The 27,305-nt window shown below is 33.6% G+C and overlaps 1 protein-coding gene across 2 annotated transcripts in view; it reads right to left on the bottom strand.

The window, feature by feature from the left end:
- GRM8 (glutamate metabotropic receptor 8) overlaps window positions 1–27,305 on the bottom strand; it is a 945,046-nt gene that overhangs the window by 166,434 nt on the left and 751,307 nt on the right. For both annotated transcript variants that reach the window (XM_051962591.1, XM_051962592.1), the window contains exon 8: window positions 26,691–26,827. In XM_051962591.1, the coding sequence (XP_051818551.1) occupies window positions 26,691–26,827 (137 nt within the window). The remainder of the gene's footprint in view (window positions 1–26,690; window positions 26,828–27,305) is intronic.

Genomic DNA, 27,305 nt, shown 5'->3' with positions numbered 1-27,305 from the left:
CATTTACAGAGAGGTTTGATGGCTCTTGGCACAGCCTACCTTTTTCTGTTGCTTCTGGCTAGGGAAATTGAGGGAGCATGAGGGCTCTTTTCATTTCTATGATCAAATGCATCCAGTTTCTCACAGTTTATAAACCAGTTTATAGATAAAATACTCTACTGAGCACACTTTCTCTTACTTTTCAACTCACAGCCAAACAAGTGGCATTGGAAAAGGAGAAAACTGAGGTCTTCTAATTCCAAATGCCATCCTATCATTTTGAAAACTTGAGATTTTTTAAAGACTGTGACATCTGATCTCTATTTTATTTGCTCCATTTATAAATTTTAATTATTCTTTTAAAACTCCCAAGTACTAACTTTAATAATCCAGCGAATAGTTAGCAATTACCAGAAAAAATTATATATTAAACTAATTATATGAAACAATATTTCATATAAATTTAAAGTTATAATTTAAATCAACTTATTTTCATGTTGACAACAATATTCCAAAACTAGTGATCTATTTTACTGAATGGTTGCTTTCTTTATTAGGGATTCTGAATATTAAAAGTAAAGCATTTAAAACAATATCAAGTGAACATCTAAGAGAAAGTGATCATGAGTACAATCAAGGTATTCTTTTCCAGTCAAGAATGTTTTAATGGCAGAAAAGAGTAAGTGATTTATTTTTTTAATTAAAGGTTACAAATATTCCATAAATAACTCTAATAATATGATGAATGTTGATAGGCATTAAGTGGTATACTTTTTAAAACTGGTATTAACTAGTCTTATAAGTTGTTAACTAAGAATTATAATGGCCATGGAAAATTAAATCTCTTCTGATGTAAAGTTTGGTGAGTAGCAATCCCAGTCCCACTGAAAAACTGCATAACTCTAATTAAATTACTTAAACATTTTATACCTTGGGCAGGATACAAACATGTAGATCATGATATTTTCATTACATTCTTCAAAGAGTTGTTGTAAGAAAAATGCTCTGGGGGAGGATTATGGGAAGATGGTAGAGTAGGTTGGTAAATTTTCAAGCTCTTTTGATTTCTCCCACAAAGAGAACAAATTTATACTTCAGGGCAAACATAGACTTGTGAAAAATCAACAAGACTTGGGGTAGAACAGGGGTCCTTGTGATACAACCTGAGAAAATCTGAAGAAAGACCCAGGACTGGGATTGACCTGTGTGAAGTGCAAACAATTTGGGGCTAGCACCTCAGAAACACGAAGTAGGAAGACCTGGGGCTACTTGGATGTGGCTGGGACCTCCACAAAGGCCACTGAGACTTTCATTTCCCAGGCTGCTCATGGAGTCTGGATCTGGGTACAGAAGGTCTGGGTACAGAAGGTCTGGGGGAACCTTGGCTGATTGGGGATATCAAGCACAGCACTGCTACAGGATGTAGCCCTAGGTAAGAAGGAATTAGCACACCTGTGAGTGCAGAGGCAGTGGGGTAGGGACCCTATGGACTGTGAGCATTTACTAAAGGGTAGAACTCTTGACTTGGAGTTCCTGGTCAAAGGGGAAAGCTGAAGTGAAGCAGTAAACATCATCCTGTCACCCCATGAATAGAGGTGCTTTCACTAATGCCTCTTATTAAAAAAAAAAAAAAAATGAATCAACAAAGAAGAAAGAACCCCATCAGAGAAACATACTATGAGTACAGGGAAGATCAGGGTTCCTCTTCAGAGGAAGACACTAAAATAAAAAAAGTTTCTATCCCAAAGATAATGTGAAATGGCTCCCTGCCCAGAGACAATTTACAAAGGAACTCAAAAAAGAATTCAAAAATCAAATGAGAGACACTGAGAAAAAACAAAAACAAAAAATAAAAAAATAAAAACCATCCAAGAAAAACAAGAAAATTATGTGAAAAAAAGGTTAACCAACTAGAAAAGGAAATATAGAGTCTCAAAGAAAAAAGTAACTTTTTGAAAATTAAAATTGGGCAAGGAAAAGTCAGTGAAGATATGAAAGACCAAAATAATAATAATAATAATAATAATAATAATAATAATAATAATAACAAAACAGATTATAAAGAATTAAAAAATAGAACAGAATGTGAAACATCGAATATTTGGACTGCCTAAAAATTGTGACCAAAAAAAAAAAAAAAACCTAATGCATGAAATAATCAAGAAAATTGACCTGGTATGATAGAATATGAGAAGAAAGTAGAAAAAGAAAAAATCCACCATTCGCCACCTCAATGAGATTTTTTTGTGAAAAGCACATAGGAATAATACTGCTAAATTTTGAAATCCCCAGATCAAAAAGAATACTTTGGAAAAATCAAGAAAAAATAATTCAAATACACTGCAGATATAATTAGAATTGTACAGGACTTATCCACAGCCACAATAAAAGATCACAAGTCTTGGAATCATATCTACTGATGATCAAAAAACAAGGCCTGTGACCAAAAATATCATATCCAGCAAAATTATCTCTAATGTTGAATGAGAAAAAATGGACATTAACAATGAACTTGCAGACTTTCAGGACTTTCTATTATCCAAACCTGAGCTTAATAGAAAATTTAACACATAAGAGCCAATATCAAAGATCAATTTCAAGGAACTCAATATGTTTTGTTTTTTTTAAACAAGAGAAATGTATAGCATATGTTTAAGATTGACAACAATATGACGCTTAAAAGAAAGATTAGGGCAGAGTTAAAGTAAAAAAAATAGTAATTATGTTGTACAAAGGAGATGCAGAGGAAGAATAAATACAAAGGCATTAGAGGGGGATTGAGGGATCATAGTTCTGAAAACCTACTCACAATGGGAATGGATTAATAGGCAACACTACATAAATATCATGAAAGGTATAACACCCTCCAAAATTTATAAAAAAATAAAGAGAGCCATAGGTGGATAGGGAAGCAAAGGGTGAGAGAAGAAAAGGAAGGGATCCATGAGTAGGGAAAGATTAAATAATAGCAAGACAAATTAGGAACAGAATTAAAGCAAAGAGTCAGCAGGGATAGGAAAGATTTATGTGTGCCTGTGTGGTAGTATGCATATATCTATCTATCTATCTCTCTCTCTCTCTCTGTGTGTGTGTGTGTGTGTGTGTGTGTATGAAAAAAACTTTGGCAATTTTAAAATGGCTTATCATTAAATTAAGGTATGCAAAGAGTGTTAAAAATTTGGAAAACCATTTGTTCATGATAACAGGTTTGTTATTGTTATTGTTAAATTGTTTTCAATAATGTTTGAGTCTTCAAAATGTTATTTGAGGTTTTCCTGGGAAGAATACTGAAGTCCTTTTGTCATTTCCTTCCAATTCTTATCTTACAAATGAGGAAACTGAGGCAAACGGTTAAGTGACTTGCTTGGGGCCACATACTTAGTAAGCTAGACTTGAACTTAGGAAGATGAGTCTTCCTCATTCCAGTTTTAGTGATCTAGCCACTGAGTCACCTACCTACCCACATAGAAGATAGAAGGTTTTTCCAAAAAAGTACATTTAGTCAGGAATTAAAGAGATTTTTCAGTCATGTCTGAAAAATCATTGATACAGATGCCTCCAGACCAATGCTCTATATAATCTAAACATTTTCTGTGTATTTGCCATATCTGACTTCATTTGGCTTTTATTTCTACAGAAGTTTTTAAATGCTCAATTATCCCTCAAGACAGCTTATGTTCCTTTTCTTACCTTTTCCCTTCATCTCCACCTGCACACCAACCAATTAGACACTCAGAAAATGGCTGCCTTCCACTTTCTTCTCCTGATCTTTTTGGGCTTGCTATTGCAGACTGGTCTAAAGTCTACATCTATTGTCTGAGGCTATCGATTAACCAGGGAGCTGTTAAATGTGGCATCTGCACTTCCCGTGAAGAGGTTCCCTGATGAATACAGACTCTATTAGGAGAGGAGAATAGAACATGGCTCACATCCATCTGTCAGTCCTATTGAATTCCAGAAGTAGCTAGCAACTCTCTAAAGTCTCTAGTGGTTATTTTCTGCTTAGCTTAGAAACATCGCACACTTTAGAGATAGTGAATGCTACTTTTCAGGGAGCTATATAAAATCCTGTTATTTGACCCTATTCCCATAAGTGCTATCTTTAACAACTTGGGTAGCAAATTCTGCTCACCCTATCCTCAACACATACACAACTTATATCATCTAAACAATCTCCTATTGTCTCCAAATAATGGAAATGTGATTACATAATGACAATGACGAGAGTTGTCATCAATGCCATTTTTATATTCCTAAACACACACATACCCACACACACACACACACTACACTACACCATCACCACTACCACCATGATTAGTAATAACAATAGCATTCATTCCTAGGAGTAATCTCATGTTACCACTTGATTAGGGTACTCCTTTGCTCAAAAACGTTTCAAGGTTCCAGTTGCCTTGAAAATTATATCCCAGGGAATTAGCCAAGCACTCAAACATCTTTCTAAACTAAGTTTATTTTTTGAAATGTCATCTGCCACTAGAAATCTTCACATACCATTTCTCTCCATTTCTACCAGTCAAAATCCTACCCAGCTTTCAGGATAAAGATCATGTAGTATCTCTTCCAAGAAAGTTTTTCTAGGTCCCTTCTCCCTTCTATGTCCAAAATAATTTATTCCTTCTCTTTGCTCCGGAAGCATTTTGCCTATCCCTCCCTTAGAGCATTTACTGAATTCTTACATCAGTTATTTATCTTCACATTTTCCCCTCTAATATTCCACTTTGTAATTCCTCATGGTATAGGGATAACCTTGAGTTCTCAGAGGTTATTCCAGAAGATGGCAAGCTCTAATAAGCCTTTCAAGATACAAGAGCTTGGCAGAAAAGGTCAGGACAATGGACTACACTTATGTTCAGAGGAGCAACCTAGATCCTAAAGGTTTAGTCACAGATTTTTTGGACACCATACATCATCCTATTTTTTCCTATGGTAGCTCATCCAGACATAGATTAGATGCCATCTACACCAATTAAAGAAATGTCTACATCAATTATATAGATCCTACAAGTTAACATAGTGCTTAATTTCCTACTAAATTGGAAGTTTCTTGAGGATGGGGACTGTATCGTATTAATCTTTGTGTTTCTTAAACATTCTTGCATAATAATCAATTAATTTTATGCATCTACTATTGTCATGCATTTTTCCTCCTTTGGAACATTTTTCAACTAATAAGTACTTATTTGCTTTCTCTTTTGCCTTCCAAAAAAAATTTAAAAATTTTTTTTAAAAATTTAAAAAAAATTTAAAAAAAAATTCTTCTAACCAATATTCATACCCAAACAAAACAAATTTTTACAAAAATGTGTATTTGATTTGATATTTTGAGTCCACCATTTTTTTTTTCAGGCGAGGGATTCTTCATCACTCGTCATCTGGAATCATGCTTGGCTTGCTACTGTGCTGATTGAAATTTTTAATTCTTTCATATCGTTCCCTTATTTTTAAACTTTCTTTTCTATTTATCTTAAAATTGTTGTAGGTGGGCCAACTAGAGAAAGTATTGAGCTTGGACTCAGGTAGGTGTAGACTGAAACCTGCTTTTGAAGTTTGTCATGTGAACCTGTCTCATTGTCTGATACACAAGCAATCCCTAATAAATATTCATCTCCTTCATGTCTTCTTTCCCTGGATAAGTACTTTTCCTCTATGTCTTAGACAACTTCCTGGGATTTAGCATATTAGGTCATAGTTGCATCATGACTTGATCTGAATTAATGGAGGAAATTCCCACACCAGGAGTTTCCCAATTGGATGAAATCACAACTCAATCCCTGAAAGCAAGGGCTTAAAGAAATTGTTATTAGGGAGGACAATACATTCATTAATTAAGAATAGCCTTCTGTCAAAGATCATAAACAGGAGGTGACATCAGATTTTTTCTTTTTCTTGGTACTCATATATTTGAAGGCCAAGAGAGTAGAATATAAATTGTGACAGGATCTTCCAAACTGAATAAGGGTAAGACATGGCCTTTGTGTCAACTAAGGATAAGGTTAACTAAATGTGGAAAAGCAAGTCTCATTACCAGAATTTTGGCTACCAGGCAATGATTTAGTCACAGTCATACATAAAGCCATAATAGCCACTGTTTCACTAATTGATATCTGTGGATTGTAAGCTATATCAGGAAAATAAAATCATTTGCCTCTCAAGGGAAGAGAAGAAAAAGGAAAAAAAAAAGATATGGGAGGGAAGGGCATCACAAGAAATGAAGAGAATTGTATTCCAAATTCTGCCTGCCTGCCTACCTGCCAGATGAGTTAAATTATACATTTTTCAAGCAGTAATAAGAACAAAAGAGTGATCACTACAGAGTCCAGGAGAAATCTCTATGGTAATCAACACGAAATTCCTTGCCACAATAGTGTTGAACCATTAAGAACTGCTCTTTTCATTCTGAATCTTTCCAACTTTGGTATTTTCTAATTTATAACAAAAATAACATAGAGATACATTGCAAAAATCTTTACTAAAATATAGGTAAACTATATCCATAGCATCACCTTCATATTCTAGTTTAGTAATATTGTCAATAAAGAAAATGAACATGGTATCCTTTATCTTTTTTGTATGACTAGGTTCATCACTAGAAAGAGGCAACAACCTACTGAGACCATCATTCCTTTTCCATTTTTCTTTAAACTAAATTTTAGTTTATTTTCAAATCTACATTCTTTAATTGCTTTTAGAGTTAGCTGTATATTTATCTTTGGAGATTCTGGAGCTATAAAATTCTTTGCCATTGAGCTTTCTTAGACTTTTTCCATTGTTCTTTGCTCAATACAAAAAAACAAAGAAAAACTCAGAATTGATTGGTGTTAAATTGATCAACATTGATCAGTGTTACTGTATGGGTAACTTAGATGTTCTAATGTGGTGCAAGTTAATTTTGATGTACTCTTTACAAATGTTTGCATTATAATAATAATATACAATAAAGCAGAAAAAATTAACATTAACGACTTAGTCACTATGCTAATTGCCTGACTTTGAAAATATTATTGATAAATTATGATAGCTTAATAAATACTAAAAGGATTTATTTAGGAGAACAAAGATCTTAACATGGCTTGTGTATTATGTCCATTAATAATAGTGTTAATAATAATAAATAGCTCTTTAAAGTTTGAAGAGCACTTTACAAATATCTCATTTGGACCTAAATTAAGGAAGTAGGTGCTATTGTTACCTCTATTTTACATATGAGCAAAATGAGATAGACATTGGTCAAATAATTTATCCAAAGTCACATAGCTATTAAGTCTCTATAGCAGGATTTGAATTAATCTTCCTAACTCCACATCCAGTGTTCCATCTACTATCTCACCTAACTATACTAGCAAACTAATTGACATAGCATACTATATTTATTATAATGGCTCTCATTTATATGAGATTTTAAAGCCTACACAGTTATTTTTGTAAGATTAATAAGGAAGGCAGTTCAATTTTTTTTTCATTTTTATGGCTAAAAGAAACTAAAACTCAGGTATGTTAAATGACTTGCTTATAATCATACATTCAATTAGTAAGTGGAATAAATGAGATTTGAACAAAGGTCTGGTTCTATATCAAGTTTGCATTTCACTGTATCACACCATCATTCTCCTAAGGAGCCTACAATGAATTCCCCCTGCCTACCATATCAAGTTTAATCTCTTTAATTTGATGTTAAAGGTCTCTATAATTTGGCTTTAATCTGGGCTCTACTCAGCCAACCATAGTTTCCACTACTCTCGAATATCTATCTAATTGTAAAATGATTGTGCCATTGTTCTTACCCTTGGGGAAGGTATATAAACAGCTACTTTGGTGAAAAATTAATCTTGAACAATAACTAAGGCAATTATCAGTCATAGGTTTTGCCATTTCATTCCATGATTTCTTAGTTAGCAAGAAAAATGTCTAATAAATCATCATGTATCTACTTATGAAAGTCCAAGATTAAAGTAAGGGAGTTATTATGGCTATTTCAGATACTAATTAGTCACAGAAAGACCAGATCTTGTCAAGTGATAAGCTATATATAAGTAGGGATATATTACCATTTAGGCCACTAGGCTACTATTTTTAAGATAAATGTTTACTATTTCACTTTAATGATTTAAAAATGTTATGCCTGTCATATTATGAATCATGAAATTTCAGGATCAAAAGGTACTTAAAAGGCCATCTACTCTAACCTGCAAGTAAACAGGAATCTTTTTAATAACACTCCAGACTCCTTTTTTGAGGCAGACCAATCTGCAACTCTTAGATCCATTCTTGTTTCCCTTTAACCAGAGAATGCATCACTCTCCCAGAAGCACATATACAATCTGGGAGAGTTTATGTATCAGAAAAGTAACAAAAAAAAAAAAAAATTTGATGAGACAGTGTAAATAATTCAGGGAGATACATACAGAATGAAATCTCTCTAATGAAAGTAGAATAAAATTAAATATCTCTAGTTAAGAAGTCATATGAACAAACAACAAAGTTAATCCTATGTTTTTACATATATGTGTGTATACGTATGAATATATGTATGTACGTATATTTATATATACATATAGAGAGAGAAACAGAGAAAGACAGAGTGAGAGGCAGAGAAAGAAAGAGAGAGAGATAGACAGAGAGGGAAAGAGAGACAGAGACACAGAGAGAGAGAGACAGAGAGAGAGACAGAGAAAGAGAGACAGAGAGAAAGAGAGAAAGCTGTATAGAGTGGGAGAAGGAGAGGAAGAGTCAGATATCACTAAACAGAATGCAAAAAAAAAAAAAGAGAGAGAGAGAGTATATGCCACTGGACTTTGTAGAATTGTTTTTCTGTTCCCTTTTATATAGAAAAAAAAAAAAAAAGCAGAAGTAGCTTACATGTTTTTGCTAATACAACTATAACCAACCCTCCTATTTCTCCTCAGCCTCATGTCCCTAAACTTCTATTTTCTTGCCTGAAATGCACTTTTCAAAAATGAAAAATTCAGGGGATCCTATGAAGACTTATGAGAACTGATGTAAAGTAATTAGGACCAAGAAAATTACTCTACTCAAAGGCGAGGCAAAAAACTTTCTCTTGAATTCCTCTGTGCCATCATGTATCAGCAAGAAGTTGAGCAATACTTCAATGATTCCAGTCTTCAATTTACATATTTGTAAATGAAAATGTTGGACTAAACAGCCTTTAAAGTTCCTCAGACAAATGATCATAAAATCTCTGATGCTAATCTATACAACAACAACAATAAGTAGAAAGAAGAATAATAATAACAATAAAACAAGAGAACAGGATGCTATATAATCATAATAATAAGCGTGACCATCAAAAAGTATTGATGAAATGCATTTCTATTCATTGAAGAGGTGAGAAATAATATATATGCAATGTCATGCATTTTTTTCTGTTGAAATGTCTTTTGGTATTTCTTTTAAAATTTTTGTTTCAAGGGAAAATATGCTGTGTGTGGAGGAAGAATGATATATAGAGAAAAGAAAGTGATATAAAAACAAGAAGACATTATTTTTTTTAAATAGCCATTTTCAGAAGAAACAGCTTCCTTTTAATCATATCAGTAACTTTTTATTTCATATATTAATTATCATTCTTAATATTAATTAGGTCTATAAATAAGAGTACTTAGTTCTTTGTGCTAGAAATATATTTGATTTCTTAAAAAGCATTTTAAGTAAACATCCTACCATGAAATCAGAAGAAAATCTAATATTAGAGTCACCATCAGATTAGCATTTTTCTGTATTTTTATTAAAAATAAATATTGTCTAATGAGCTAAAGTTTTCCTGATTAATCCCCTCTATCTTGACTGCAGGTGTCAGAGGATTTTAGCACGCATTTCTGTCTAGAACAAACATACCAAATTGAAATGAAGATGTATTAACTATGCAAGGGAAGGCCCCCAAATTCTTTTTTTTTTAAACTAGGCATCATTTCATCTATAGAGCTTATAAGGATGAGTCTTTAAATTGACTGTAGTGACCTTTTGTGCAGATATAAAATTAGTTTTCTTTATGTATCTGAATATCAATGAAAGAAGTAAAATCTTAGCAGTTTAGAAGAGGAAGAAATTTACCTCCTTGTTAGTTTTATTTTGATTGGTTTGGTTTTAGTTTTGCTTTTGCATCAGAGAAAAGTAAGGTTCAAAATCATTTAATAATTAGACTAGTGATAAATTCCAGAATCCCAGGTTCCAGATTTACAAAGCAATTTGTTTTGCACTGCAACACAATGCCTATTCTATTCCCTCACCTCCCAAAAAATTCCCTTCAAGTTCACAAATTCTGGTCCTAAGTATGGTTATATCTTTTTTTAAAAGCTTTTTTGCTGAGGCAATTGGGGTTAAGTAACTTGCCCAGGGTCATACAGCTAGAAAGTGTTAAAGATCTAGACTCAATGTGAACTCAGATCCTCCTGACTTCAGCGCTAGTGCTCTACCCACTATACCACCTAACTGCCCTGCTCATAAGTATGGTAAAACCACTCAAACATTTCAAGGTGATTAAAAATCAAATGAATGCTTCAAAAATCAAATCTGCTATTTCCTATTTTTGTGACCTTGGATAGATCGTTTTAACCACTCTCAGTTTCTGTTTCCTCTATTTTAAAATGTTAGAGCTATACAAGATAACCTCCAAAATCCTTCTAGCTTTAAGTCTATGATCTATGTATTCAAGGATATTTGTTTTCAAAATGAACCTAATTGAAAAGAGGGGCAGTCACTCAAGTCAGATCATATCATTCATTGAGAGTTTAAAATAACATTCTGATTAGGAGCCCCAAGTGTTGTTTGCCAGAGGCTGTATCTTCATATACTCACTGCCTGTCAATTTAAAACTCACGCTCTCTTTAGCAGGACTGGATTAGTGTACCCTGGGAGCTATACACTAGCTTCATTGAGAAGCAAAATATGATTCACGAGGAATCTCAGTCCCAGTTGATGAAGGAAAATACAACAAGAGTTGGGAGATGCATACAAAAAATGAAATAGAAGAGAGCTAGTAAAATCAGTATATTTAACCTGTCTTTCTATGTAGCTCCATTTATTCATTACCAACTGTCTAATGAATATATAAAACTGAATGTCCTATAGACATAAAAACATAACATAACCAAAACAGAACTTATTACCTTTCCTCTCTACCTCCCCCACTTTTTTTATGCATTTCCCTATTTCTGTCAAAGTCAATACCAACCTTTCAGTGTCCCAAGTTCACAGCATCAGCATTTTTTATGATTCCACCCTATTTTCTACACAATACACCCAATAATTTGTTAATTTTTGTCATCTTGCCTTAAATACCTTACAGGTAAATTGTAACTATATGGCACCTATCTTACTTTATATCCTATTAACCTCTCACACACATTAGTCTATTGCCTACAGGAGACTCCAGCTTTGTTTCCCTTCATCAAGTTTCTCTTCCTCTCCTGTTTGTGATTCTCTAAGTGCCAATATTCAGTAAACTTCTGTGACTCCTATTGTCTTTGGAATAAAATATAAATCCTAGTCTTTCTCTTTTAAAACCTTTTATAATCTGAACCCAATCTAATTTTCCAGCTTCTACTCTTCCCCGTGCTACCCAAAGTGATCCTCTTCCTTTTCCTTATCAAAGTTTCATCAATTCTTATCAATATGTTTTCATACAGACTATCATACAGCCCTGGACCATATTCCAGCCTCATTATCACCTCAAAGAATGCTTCACTTCTTTAATAGTCCATTTAAGCAATATCTAGCACCTGAAGCCTTTCCTGATCTAACTTCCCAAACGCTAATTACATCCCTTCCTAAACTCCTTTGTATTTATTTGTGTTTATGTATCTACACACTCACACATACACACACGTGCTGCCTCCCTGAAAGATCATAAGTTCTTTGGGGACAGGGATTATTTCATTTTTGTTGAGTCCTTAGCTTAGAACTTACCACATAATAGGAACAGAACAAATGTTGATTGATCTTAGAAAATCTAATTACATATCAAAATGTATCAACAAATTCTACAAGAAATCAGTGGAAAAATCATTACTAAAGTGTACTATATATTTATATGTACACATATATTTATGTCTAATAGTAGCAGTGTGGCAGGGATAAAAGAAAATAGAGGGAAAGAAATTTACATGATAACTATATTATGTATTTTAAAAGAATAGCAAGTTATATATAGTTTGGAGTTTTGTGTGCAATCATCTTTTTATTATATTATATTATGGAAATACTTATAATATTACATAAATTAAAAAATAAATACAAATTTAAAAAATAAAGTGTACTTAGAAATAGAAATGCTTTGCTGAAATTGGATTCAAAGGATTATGAAGATGGGATTTCTACTTCAGTAAAAAATACATGCAATTTTTTTTTTTCCCAGCTAGGAGTCATTTGCATGCTTTAAACCAAACTATTGGTGACCAAAAGCATGAAATTGCAGAACGGCAGAAGATGGTTAGGGTTACAATCTAGTGATATGATGTTGAGGAAATCAGCCAATATGAAGATCAATTTGGTGAGCTTTGTTTTATTAATCCCTTACTCTCTCCAATTGAACTTTGCCCATTCACCACATTCTCTACTATTGCTATTGCATGGGGCTTCTCTTCTTTAAAGCCATAAGTGCCTGCTCTGGAAGCAGATGTTAGGAACTTTCTAGCTCCGTTTTGGAGCTCTTCAACAATCAGCCTATGATAATTTGTATAATTCAGTTCAACTGCTCCAGGGAAAGAAAGGTGAGAGGGAAACAAAATGAAAGAGATTAGAACTCCTTTTCAAGGGAATAACTTTCTACCTTGCATTTTTTAAAAAAATTTTTATTCTCCATACCTTTTCTTCAGTTATTAAATCCTTTAGCTGATTGCAGATAGAACTCTTTGCAGCCATTGGATGATTGAAGTTGTTTGCTGCTCCCTTTATGACCTGCAGCGCCTACAAACTGCTGGCATAAGAGAATTCTTGCCTTCACTGTTTCCCAAAAGATTCTGGATCTCTCACCAGAACATAATTTTGGAGCAAAATTTTTAAAAAGGCGTTCAAGCAAAGATATGGCTCGTATTTTGACTTTGGTGACTTTTTCATGTATCCTACTGAGAACAGAGATTTGAGTGCCTATCGCTTAATGAGGTGATCTTTCCAAATGCTTTCTCCAATCTAGGTTGTATTTCCATGTCTCTGTGCTTTGCAATACCTATTCTGTTTTTCATATCACAATTGACCTTGCTTTATCTACCTCAAGGTTGAGACAAGGATTAAAACAGCATTTACCATCATTCTTTATTACCTTACTCTCTCATAAAAGTAAAAGGACACAATTTTCCTTTATCCTCCTCTGGTGCCTGGTATATATAAACATGTTTTTTTCTATTTCCTTTTATGTCTTTGTAAAATTGTTCCTCAAGTTTTACTTTGGTTCATTCAATTTTACTTTTGCTATTTTGTATCTTTTTCTTTGGTAATTTGGCTAGTTCTATTTTTACTGCCACTTCATCAATATTTTATAATTTAGTTCCCTAAATTCCTTCCATCTGACACATTTGACAGGGATAAGTTTTAGGAAAAAAAAATTTTCTTATACAAAGATTGACTCAATCTCTTAGATTCTACTTATTTGAACTTTTTGCACTGGTATCTGTCTAAAATTACCAAATGCCTATTAAAATAAAATTTATTTTTAAAAATCCAAAGAGTACATGAATTTGTGAAATATATATAATCATAATGGATTGTTTGTGAGGCCATGTGTTAAGAATAAATCTGACAGCAGATTCCTGGTTAGTTCAGATTCAATACTGGAACAAAATGATGGAGCTGCAAGTTACTGAATAGTAAACAAAAGAAGAAAGGATATGTAATAAGGATATAGTGACATTTAGCTATAAATGACACGCCTTCCTTGTCCCCTCTCACATTCCCCATCTTCAAATGGAAAATTATTCAACAGTAAAGAGTATGTTGACTGCATAGTTTTTATAATCCAGCAAGTCTAAGGGACCTTGACCCCATATGAATGAGACTCTTTATGTCCCTAGGAATTCCAGGAAGATCAGGAAGACAAATCTATCCACTCACTCCAGGAATCTGATAAGGGAGATAGCTAAACCAATCAAGTCCTGATTTTGTTACTTTTCCTAAACTCATGTTGAAGAGAGAGGAAGGGGAAAACCTTGTTAAATATTTGTCTAATCATAGCATATTAGTGACTGTATTGAAATTGGCTACTATTATTACTAAATACATACACAAACACACATGTATGGTCAATACTGACAATCAAGCAGGAATAGAAATATATTATATAGATACTATTCTCTGCCTAGGTAAGAAAACAAAAAAGGGCTATGATAAAAATTGTCCTCACTAAATATATGTTAATTCTCCCTTCTCCCCAAAAAAGATATTATTTAGGCAATATATATAAGACAATTCAGGCAAATTTTCCATTATCAGGTCATTTGTTTCCCACAATCCACCAAACTGCAAGGTAATTAAATGGGTGGTGGCAAAAAGAAAGACCCCAAATTCAAAAATTAGCATCTAGTAGCAATAAATTAGATGATAGATTGGTATTTTAGTGAAAGCAAGGTATGAAATGTTTACCAACAGAGTTGTAGCCTGATCTATGGCAAAGTAGATAAGTTTTGAAGGATGTAAAAGCCAAATGACTTTTCAAGAGTGTAAATTGTATGCAAATTTGAATCTATGGTTTTTCTGACTCCAAGGATACTGTCCCCACCAAATATATCAGATGGTCTCTCATAATAAAAATTAAAAAATAATAATAACTACCTTGATATAAAGAAAAAGAAATACAGGGAGACACTTTGCAATAATGACTATGTATACAAAGAACAGCGCTTTTTTAAAATTTTATTTTTTTCAATTAGAATACATTTAAATGGCTAAAGCAATTGACTTCACCTTCATGCACACAATAAATGTGCCCAAAATAGTGCCCCAAATTCAAAGTATTATACACACACACACACACACACACACATATATATACATATATATTTATATATTTATATTTATACAGATGACACATCAATATGGGAGGCAAGTTTTGTTTTAGATCATTTTACAAATGGGAAACAAAGACTAAGACAGGCTAAGTAGTAGCCTCAGAAGATTCATGGTAAATGATATGCTAATGTCTTGGAAGGATGATCCAGTGTTTTCTCCAACAACATTTCAGTTTGTTTTTTCAATTCATAGAGATTGTGACTAGTTGGATACACTGATTCAAACCACTGTAACTTTCTAGCATTTATTTATGTGGCAGAAACAAATGAATCAAGCAAATGAATGTAGTTGAATTCAATGGCTCTGGATCGCTGCATTTTCGGCAAAAATTCTTCTTCTTAATTTTTTTTTTAAAAGAAAAAAAAAAACAATACAGCAAGGATGCTTACTTTTCTGCTGTCATACTTATCTATGGCTACAATTTCTAGCCATTAGCCAATCAGGTTGTAAATCTGGGAACAAGGCCACAGGGGAAATAAATTGTCAATGTTTACTTAATATTGTTAAAAAAAAATTACAGTCAATAAGTTTAGTCCATATTGAAACTAAATGTTCCAGGTGTATCTTCACTACTACCATATTACTGATTACTTCTCTATCCCTCCACACATATTTTATTAAAATTTTGTTAGAGGATATTTAGTGAAGTAAAAAAAGAAAAAGCATTTATATAGCTCTTACTAAGTGACAGGAATTGTGCTCAACACTTTTTATAAACATACATTATTTGATCCCCCTATTTAATCCTATAGGTTTTTCCTACTATTACCCCATTTTACAGCTGAAGAACCTGAGACAAATCTATTCAGAGCTTTACAAGTGAGGAATATGGGTTTTGTTTGTTTGTTTGTTTGTTTTTTTGCCTGCTATATTCCTACTTGGAATTCTCATGCTCATCTACCCATAAGGTAAAACAAGTATGCAATATAATTCAAGAACTATTTGTCAAAAATATGGATATATGTTTAAGATGATTTTACATGTATAACCCATATCAGATTGTTTGTTGTCTTGAAGAAGGTGGAAATAAAGGAGAGTGGGAGAAAACAATATAGAATTCAAAATCTTATAAATGAATGTTGAAAATGATCTTTACATGCAATTGGAAAAATAAAATGCTATTGGGGGGAGGTGGGAAGGTGAAGACAGATTTGTTAAGCACCTGCTTTATGCTGTATAATGTTCTAGACATTGGGAATGCAGACAAAAATTACCTCAAGGAGCAGGTATTCTTTTACACCAATGACTACATTTGTAAAGAACCACTCCTAAGAAGCAGGCTTGCCATCTTTTTATAAAGTTGTCATTAATTTCTATTAGGCTAACACCCCAACTCTTGGAATGGGAAAAATCCTCTTTTTTCCATTATCACTAGTCTCTGCCCAGATTCTGCAATACATAGATTTTCTTGGTTCTTTTATCAGAAATAAGTCCAAGCATCTATGTACTCTCAATTAAACTAACATAGGATGAGAAGATAGTAAGAGAAACAATATTTTATAGTAATATTTTTTAAACTGTGTCCCATGGAAATCTGATAGAAATAGGGATCCTGCTAAAATGATATTTCTCTTGAAAATATAAAGTGAACAATATGCAATTTAAATTTGAATACAAAATAGACTTACTTTCCTGTACTTTCAGCGAAAATTTCTTCAATGTCCTTTTAACCTACAGCTATTTCATGTGCTAGATGCTAGAGTAATATGTGTGGGGTTTTATGTCCTCAAGTGTTATTTGTCTAAATAATTTGGAAAGACTATTATATGAAGCTGAATAAATTATATGAAGCTGATCATCTTAAGAGTGTTTTATATTACTCTTCTCCTAGTTTGTTTAGTAAAGTTTCTTTATTGGTTACTTTTATGCTTGTGTTTAATTTTATATTCACAATCACTTTTTTAATCACCTGGAAAATGTTTTCAAGAATCCTCTCATTTCATATGTGAAGAGAAGAAGGCTTTTCATCGACATCAAGGTTAGGAGAATTAGAAGAGTTCAGAGCCTTTGGAAATCAAGCTTCCGCTATTGTTAGCAAAGTGAGAGAGCAAAGCCAATCACCAATAGAGAAAGTAGGTTTATTAGAATATATGGAACACATCACAGAGAATTCAGGGCTTGGTAATGAGTGTATCTCACCAAATTCCTGGGGTTCCTTCTTTTCAATTTCCAAGGCAGCAAAACCTCGGGGGAGATAAGGCCCACTTGTGGCTTAAAAGCCCTATGCCCCCTAAGTCTGAAATCTCAGATTTAAGGGGCACAAAGAGCAAGCCAAAAATGGCCATTGCATCAAGGGATTTCATCATGAAAAGGAGCCAGGTAAGAGGTAACCTCGAGGCTTGTAATCCATGCTACATATGGCAAAAAAAGTACTTCTTTCCTTTCATATTGCTTCTAATCATTTAATCCCAAATAGCATGACTTGGCTTTTACAAAAACTAAAATAAAATCACACAAGGATACATGTTTTATCTCTATAGTTTTCAAATAAAGTAGCTAATATTTGAAAGCCAAGAAAAGTAAGCACTGAGTTATTTTAAGCCAATATACTACCCTCAATCCCCTCTCTCTCTGTGGACTGGAAACAGCATATGGCCCTTTTGTTCACAGTTCAGGCACTTCTGTTTACTCGGAACCTCCAGGTTGCAATATGTTTTGTAATCACTAATAAGGACTACCTGCCACTTGAGAAATTCAGTCTGGTGAAATGCAGGGGTATCATTGTTCAAATTCACTTTCCAGCAGACAGAATGCCCTTCATGCATGGTTACTAAATCAAAATAACCAAATTATACATTCCAATCATAATTACTGAATGAAGAACATATGCTACTTGCATAAAGCTGGAAAAGCCAATAGCAATAGGGGTAATGAAGATGAAGCAATTGGCAAAGGGTTATACAGTTATATGTGTATGTGTTTCTGAGAGAAAAAGCAATTTGTTTTGCTTCAAGAATCATCATGTCACCAAAATGTGCCCATTCAGTCTTCACTTAATTCTTACGAGGCTATATCATCATGGCCTGGAGGTGGCCCTGTGTTCCTCAGTGTCATACCAGGAGAATACAGGCACTAGGAGATTCTGCCAATTTGAAATGGCTTTAAGCACCAGAAGCTAAGGGATGTGCTTTAGGTTTCTTATTCAAGGACCAATCTAGCTAAATTGGGAGATATACATAAAAAAGTTCATTACTAGTTGGTGGCAGAGAGACAATAGATAGGCAGACAGATGAACAGCCAGAGAAACAGACAGACACAGTAAGTCTTAAAGAATCATTACTAAATAGGGAAGAGTTGTAATCAGTGTTATGGAAGATATTAATGATATTGTAATTCATTCAAGTATTAAAATAATGCCTGTTTACATTTAAGAGTGAGAGACTATACCAAAGGTGGGGAATGTCCAGTCTGCCCTGGGCATATATATGGGCATATAAAGCCCACAAAATCACTTTATCTTACAAGTGTAAGTGATGATAAGCTGAAAGCTAGGTACAACAGCCTTCCATTACTTGAATTTTTTTTAAGTTGATAATTTTGCAAGGCCTGCAATTGATGTTATATAAATATATCCAAATGGCCCTTGGTGGAAAAAAGGTTCCCCACCCCGATCTACACTATGTACACACAAAGCTGTTGAAAGAGGAAAAATTTTTAATTTAATCAGTTAGTTAAATTCAATCAAATAACTGGGTAATAAATGGTTACCATGGTGAATGTAAGGCTCAATTTATAGGACTAATGTAGATAGGCTCAATGAGGCAAAAGTAATTTTGTTCTAACTCTGATGAATTATTTTGTGCTGCATTTGTCTAGGTAAGCAACATGGGGTAATAGAGGAAGAGTCCATATGAGGAGTCAGAAGGGACTTTCCTCATTCTGTTTCTGACATACGGGCTGTATAATCAGGACTATAGACAAACAACTTCCTTGGACATGATTCTTAATTTTTTGCGTGTCACATATTTCTTTGGCAATGCTTGTCTGTCAAGCAATAAGCATTCATTAAATACCTACTATGTATCAGGCACTGTGCGAAGCAGTTGGAATACAAAGAAAGGCAAAAGACAGTCCGTGCTTTTAGGAACTGATGGTGAGAGAAAACATGAAAACAACTACATACTGAATATATACATGATAATGTGGAGATAATCTCCTCAGTTAGAATTAGTCTGGGGGACTGGGAAAGATTTCTTGTAGTAGCCAGGAAAGACCAAAGGTGGAGATATGGAGGAGGATATTTTAAACAAAGGTAAGTAAACAATGAAAATAATAGCACTTAAGAATTATAGAGCAGCTCCTGTGTGCCAGGCACTGAGCTAAGTGAAATACACTTCACTTCACTTTGCAAATAAAACCTTGGAAAATGCCTGAAATCTAGTCATGGAATGTCTTATGAAAGAATAAGAAGGCCACAGCCACTGGATGACAGAGCACGTGTAAAAGAGTAAGGTTTTAAAAGACTGGAAATGTGGGAAAGGGTCAGGTTTGATGAGCTTTGAACACCAAACAGAGGATTTTATATTGTATCCTGAAGTGGACCCTAGAAGTAGACAGGGAGCTGCTGGGGATTATTAAATAGGGAAGTGACATGGTCAGTTCTTTAGAAAAGTTTATTTGAAAGCTGAGGAGAAGATGGTCAGGAATGAAGAGAGGCTTGAGGCAGGAGCACCAACTAGAGGGCTGCAATAGTCCAGCAATAAGATAATTAAAACTTGTATCAAGATGGTAGCAGAGTCAGAGCATGGTTGTCCCACAGGGTTCTGTCCTGAACCACCTTCTCATTTCCCTCTACATTATTTGGTAATCTCATCAGGCCTAGTGGATTTAAATTCCATCTCTATGCTGATGATTCTCAAATTTACTTATCCTGCTCAAAATATTCTGCTAATCCCCAATCTCCTATCTCCAGCAGTCTTCAGACACTTCTAACTATCCAGTAAACAGCATAAACTCAACATGTTCTAAATAAATGGAATGACTTCACCTCCAAACTTCCCTTTTCTACCTTCCCTCTTATTATAGAGCAGGGCTTCTTAAACTTTTTTCACTCACATCAGCTTTTCACCTGAGACATTTTTATGAGACCCCAGGCATATAAAATATTCATACAAAACAAACATATGTTGATAATAAATCATCATTTCAAGACCCCCACATTCAGTTTTGAGACACTATATGGTGTCACAAACCATAGAAGTTGGGCTATAAAAGTTAACACCATCCTCCCATTCTTTCAGGCTTGAAACCAAGGAGTCATCTTTACTCCTCAGTATCTCTTACTCCCCTCCCTTCTCCCCCCTCCCCAGCCCAATATAATCTATTAAGGTCTCTTGATTTCACCTTTGCATCATCTCTGAAATTCTCTTCTCTGATATGGCCCCTACTCAAGTATGGGTTCTCTTCCCCTCCCATCTGGACAATTACAATAGCCTTCCAGTGAGTTTGCCTAGCTCAAATCTCTCTCCATTCCAATCCAGCCTCTATTCAGCTACTAAAGTTAGTTTGATTATGTCATCCCTTACTCAATAAATTCCAGGGCCTCTTTTTTATGTCCAAGTTGATGTTGTTCAGTGTATCTAACGCTTCATGGGAGTTGGGAGTTTCCTTAGCAAATATTAGAGTGTTTTTCCATTTCCTTCTCCAGCTTATTTTACAGATGAGGAAATTGAGACAAAAAGGTTAAATTACTTGCCCATAGTCACACAAGTAAGTGTCTGAGACAGATTTGAACTCAGATAGATAAATCATCCTGACTTAGCATTCTGTGCACATGATGCTACCTAGCTGCCCTCACCTCCAGGATCAAATTTAAAAGCCCTTCACAATCTAGACTTCTCTTATCTTTGCAATCTTACACTTTACCCTCAACTTCTCCCCCCTTCCCCAGGATCCAATGGCATTTTCTTCCTTTGTATTATACAAATAAGATACCCCTTTTCTTTCAATTTATGGGCATTTTATCTGGTTATCCCCATGCATGGAATGCCCTCTCCTCATCTCTACTTGTTCATTTCCCTGGCTTTCTTTAAGTCACAGTGAAAATTCCATCTTCTTTAAGATGCTTTTACCAACCCTTTTTTTTTAATTTTAGTGCCTTCTCTCTATTGATTATCTCCTGTATTTATCCTATATTTAGATTGTTTGTATTTATACCTTTGCTGTCTACCCCATTAGATTGTGAGCTCTTTGAGGACAGGAACTGTCTTTTGCACATGTTTGTATCCCCCACCCTATATTGGGACCTAGTAAGTACTTAATAAGTGTTCATTGATTGATTAACTGAGAAGAGAAAAGACAAAGGACCATATGTGAGAAAAGTTATGGTTACACCAATTGACGTTTTTGCAGAATAATATTTTTTAAATGCATAAAATAAAACATATAGGATTACAAAGCAAATCACCTATAATTAAATGTGGTTATCAAAATAATTTAAAGCAACCAATAAATTAAGGAACCTGAGGTTCTTGGTCTCAACTCAGACTCAACTAAGTCTATTTTTTTCAGAGCAGGTTCTAACTTGAATTTGTGGTGGAAGTTTCTTCATGGGATATTTCATACACAAATTAAATTATAGACTCGGTGCCTCCCAAAGACCATCTTCCCCACAAAGCTTGTTTAGTGAACTTTTTAATGAAATAATTTATAATGATGGATCCAGGATTGTTCAACAAAACAAAAAATTGGGGTATAAGTTCTGCCATATAAAGACCAATGTGGAAAGGTTCCAAATGTAGCTAAGTAGTAGATTATGTATAGTCTGCCTTTCAAAACCAGAAGGAGAAGCTTATCCCAAAAAGTTAGGACCATTAGATTCTGAATTCTTTTGACTACTGATTCTTTTCTACTAAGATACAGAAAGATGGTGATTTGTTCTGATATAAGGAGTACCCAAACAACAAAATCATATATCCTTGACATATTGAAGTAATGATTTACTAAAAAAAAAGTTTCCATAGAATTTATAACTACTGCAATTTTTTGCAAAAATGATTAGTCAAATCATCAGAAATTTAAAAATTCCTGTTTGCTAGAAACTGTACTAAACACAAGGGATATAAATGAAGGGAGAAGGGGAGGTTGAGTCCCTTCTCTGCTCCCATGAAGCTCATAGTTTAATGGGGGAGATCATATGCAATGTGTAAATAAGATATTTACAGGACTAATTGGAGATAATAAAAGGCTTCTTATAAAGAGTGGGACTTAATCTGATACTTATAAAAAGTCAGAGAAATCTGAAGGTAGAGAAAAAGAGAGAAGGCAGTTCCAGGAATGGGATACAGTTAAAAATTCCCAGAATCAAGAGATGAAGTATCTCATGTAAGAAATACCAAGAGGAGCAAAGTCATTGAATCAAAGAATAAGTGGAAGGACAAAAGGTATAATTATGGAAAGTGTTATAGTCAGTATAAGTTCCAATATTGGTTCTGCTACCTAATAAACTGTATGATCTTGGCAAGTTATTTGACCTCTCTAGGTATCCATTTCTTCACATGTAAAAGGAAGAAGGATTGGATTAGGTGGTCCTGAAAATTCTGATAACTCTAAATAATGATATAAGATCTATGAATAGATATGAACCCAAAACTCATTGCTTTAGAAATGATGGCCTCATGGTTGGTACTCTCTTTTCAGCTTCCATTCTACTAGTCTCCTGATCTATTGATTATTGCAGTGATTCCTGACCATTTCTATATTCCTCAGATTGTTCTCTCTAACATAAATTTGCATCCCTAGCTGCTCATATCCTTAACCTTGGAGAGTGTTTCTATAAATCACATGAATTCCCTATTCAACATTCCTCAGGTTAGTACAAATTCCAGATTACTAGATATGTTGGTAGAATTAATCTGAACCAAAAAAAAAAAAAAATCCAATTCTTATCTTGAAAGTTGCAAGTCATCACTACACATATTTTCTAGTATATTTTCTGAAATTTTAAATTGGAAGTAAAGACTATGAAGTTTTTTAGGGATCTAGTCCCAAAGATGTTTTACTGCTATGGTCTTTTAAAGTGCCACAAGGGCATTATGGGATTCCTTTAAAGATGAAGATCTCCTAAGTTTGATAAGATGTATATTTTTGAGGTACATGGGGTTTCAGAGTTTTTAGAGAAATTGAAATTCTAGAAATAATGAAAAACTGGTTGATTATTAAGTGCAATGGACTCCTCCTAAAGTAAACAATTATAGAGAACTAAATAAAATAAATTAGCATATTATCAGATGGTCATGGTTTATAAATGAAATTGTATGATTTCAGAACTATTGAAAAAAATTAAAATAAACTTTCAGTAGCAGACCCCTATTCACAAACAAACAACTGCAAACATTAAGTGGATTTTGTTTTAAAACTAAGAAGAAATATTGGCAAAATTGATAGAGCTAAGCTTACACCAAAAAAAAAAAAAAGGCAAAAAAATAATAAAAGTTAAGATTAGATATTTCTTAGTTCACTATATATAATTTAAATTATCATACACATAAATTTCACAAGTCTTAAAAACAAGTTAAATGTTATAGATCATATAACCTATTTAGTTTCTTTTCAACAACTAATCTTGTCATTTTAAAATCTTATTTAGTAATGATACTTTACTTTTAAGATGTTATGAATAAAAAGAGAAAATACTATATTTTATCACAAAACATGGACAAAATATTTTACAAAGCTCCCAAAGGAGAAAAAAATTAAAGGGCAAATGCAATTAGAAAATTCAAGCAGTAGGGAGAATATAAATCAATAAGTTAATATGAAATAAATGGATACACACTTGCTCTTTTAATAGGAAAGATATTTTTCTTACTTGTAAATCCTCTAGATAGCATTCCTGTAGTGATTGAAGGGCAAATTACCTTAACTGACAATTGATCTCTAATCTTTATTCATATTCTCCATTGATCAATCTTTCAGGGTCCCTGGTCATTTTTGAAGAAATATCTACTGTAGAATAATGTGGATGGAATCCAGGTTGTAAAGAGTTGCATAAAGACTGGATAGTTAACAAGAAGAGCTATCACTTGTAGATAATTATGAAAAGAAGTTTAGCAGTGAACAGAAAAAGAGAGACAATGGTAGATGGATAGAGAGCCAAAGGCTTTAAAGCAGAAAAAAAATAATAGAGATATCTAAGCATATTGATAGTCACCATGAGTAGTCAACAGAAAGGGAATTGGAGGTCTATGCAACAAAGGGTTTGACTAATAGAGCTGGGTCTTAGATTATTAGGGATAAAAGACACAGGCAAAGCCTTAAGGAATAGTAGGAATTCTGTATCTTGTGTGATGATGAGAAGGATGGAAGGTAATAATGCTGAGTTTTGAGGAAGTTAGAGGGGAGTCAAAAAAGTTAAGGCAGGATGGTCTTTTTCTTAGTGAAGAAGAAAAATAGAATCAACTTTATTTTTTTTTTAATAATTTTTTATTGATAGAATGCATGCCAGGGTAATTTTTTATATCATTATCCCTTGCATTCATTTCTGTTCCGATTTTTCCCCTCCCTCCCTCCACCCCTTCCCCCAGATGGCAAGAGTCCTTTTAGAATCAACTTTAAGTGTATGTTTGTGGTTGAGAGAAGAGAGAGAATTTAGTTCAAGATATAAAGAGAGAGGGAAAACCTTGGAACCTGCTCTGTGGGAAGTGAGAAAAGAAATTAATAACTTAAGTAGAAGACTGAGCATCAGTGAAGATCCAACTGATTTTATACACCATCAATTTAAAGCAGGTGAAGAAAAGTCACATAACTTTCTTGCTTTAAAATTGTTACCTTTTCTTAGTCCTATTTACTTTTTAGTTTTCATTTATCCACTTTTAAAATACTTTTTCAAAAAGGTTGCTTTTATCACACAATGGCAGCAAAAATGTACACTATGAGACACGGTCAGTCTGTGTTTCAGTAGATATTAGTTTTAGTCCCCGGATAAGGGGAATAATGGAGGGGGAGACAAACAGATGAAACATATCCAGGCTGCAATGAATACACAGTCGACTGTTGAGCTGTGGTGGGATGGTTTTACACAGCAGAGGCTGGGAATGGAAGTTGATTTTATGCATTATTGAATGCAGTACTGTGATAATTATTGTGAAGTCATCTCAAAGGAGCAATAAATTGTAAATACTCCAGTGATGTTTTTGTTATTGCTTATCATCAGCTTCTTTGATGAGAACTCTGGATAAATACATTGCATAAATATATCACTTCAATGAGCATATTTGGACATGCAGAACTGAAGAATGTATTATAATACCAAATCAACATCTTTTGCTGGTATTCAAATGCAAGCAAAGCATAAATGAATTGAAAATTTGGGGAGTTAAACCATTCACAGTTTTCTACTGTTCAACCCTTATTTTTTTGTTTGTATGTTTGTTTTTTACCTTCCAGCTAAGAGATTCACAATTTGCTTAATTATCCATTAGGGAAATGAAGAGCATTATTATTGTATTATAAAGAGGCCTTTCAAGATCAAGTAGAAGGGAAAACATTTAAATTGGGGTGAAAAAATACGTGGGCTATTATCCTTTCTTAGTGAGTTTTGAAACAATTTAAAAGCATCATAGCATAAGAAAAAATGCTATCATTCTTATCAAGCAAGTACATTCTTCAAGGATAAGGACTGTCTTCTCCCCAAACCTGGCACACTGCCTGACTCATAGTAGGTACTTAATAAAGCCTTATTGATTTCCTATTCATCTTTAAAGATCCTAAAGTTTCTATAGTATGGATACTATATAATGAAGTTTTAAGACTGCAATTGGAGCTACCAGTGCATACTTTATTTTTCCTTAATTAAAAGGGAGTAAATGCTTTATTTCTGCAGTGCTGCAATGACAAAAAAAAAAAAAAAAAAAAAAAAAAAAAAAAAAAGCATGTGAATGTGCACTTTTCCTTTTTATTCTACACAACTGTATGTAGGTAGATGTGTTACATTTTAGGGGAATTGAGAGATTAAAAGTATTAAAAGCCAGAATATTTGGAGAATATTTTGTCCTTCCATTTTCTTTTTACAAACTATTGCCAATGTGAAAACACAAATAACCCCCAAAGTCTTCTTGTTGAACATCATTCCACCCTACTTCTATGCTTCTGCCTCAACATATGCAAGTGATTAAACTAATAATCATTCAAAATAATAAAATAATTCTATTTGAGAATAAGTATAATAACAAAGAATCACAATTTATATTCCATTGACAGCAATTCTCAAGTAAATTAGCCCAGATAGATGGCCTGTGACACAATGATTTCTTCATGAATCAGAAATTAGTGTAGCAGGTCTTATATATGACCATGACTGGTAACTGTAGACTGAAAAGGTTTTAAATATTTTTTTCTCATATTTGAACCAGTGATTTCATTGTAAAGATGATTACTAGTACAAAAATCTGTCCCATTGGTATACATAGGCAACTGTTTGTAATTAAACCCTAGAAAATCAGGAAGAGTTTACAGGATGTGTCCAAAATCATACAACTAACCCCACCTTTCCAGACTCTGAGAAAAGCTTTCATGTGCTATGCTTCTCCAGCTGAACAATGCAATTTATAGATTACATAAACAGTTAAGAAAATGCACAATATACCTTAAAAGTAAGGCTACCTAATTGATTTTCTTAATCAACAAAGTATCTACTGAACTAAAACCCAGATTATAATCATACAAATACTTACATTTAGGTGAAGCTGGTTAGTCCAGTGACCAATTATTTTATATTCTGTACTCTTGTTGTTTATCTGATACTGGAAAATGTCATAACGCCCAGGAGCATCTCCATTTTCATTGAAAGTGACTGGCGTGCCAGCACTGCCTATAAACATTTGGAAAAGAATTTTAATAAACAGTTTTGTTCCGTAAAAGTATTCTGATGAAAGATATAAAGTTTGTGATTATATGTGATCAAAGATAAAATGATTGTGAATCAGCAGGTTCTTTTTGACTATGCAATATCATTTGCATTACAATCTGTATGACTTGGTATTCAGGAAAGAATTTTGTTTTATAACAAAGTAAATAGCGAATATCACAGGCAATTTCTCCAAAATCTAAATGAACAAAATTTGAAAGAAGAAATAGTATTGAGAACCTCCAGGGGCAACAAAATATTCATCTAGAAAAGAGTACACATTTCTTTAAATAGAAGAGTTTTTACATTATACTTTCCCAATTGAAACATGACATTATCACCTTATTATCCAACCATTCTTAATGTCATATGCTGTTGAGTTCAAAGAGATCTTGGAGATTATATAATTGAATCTCTTCAGTGTTCAGAACTTTCACTTGAT

Source organism: Antechinus flavipes, chromosome 5 (genome assembly GCF_016432865.1).
Source record: "Antechinus flavipes isolate AdamAnt ecotype Samford, QLD, Australia chromosome 5, AdamAnt_v2, whole genome shotgun sequence".
Classification (NCBI taxonomy): Eukaryota; Metazoa; Chordata; class Mammalia; order Dasyuromorphia; family Dasyuridae; genus Antechinus; species Antechinus flavipes.
This window is presented reverse-complemented; position numbering and strand designations above follow the sequence as displayed.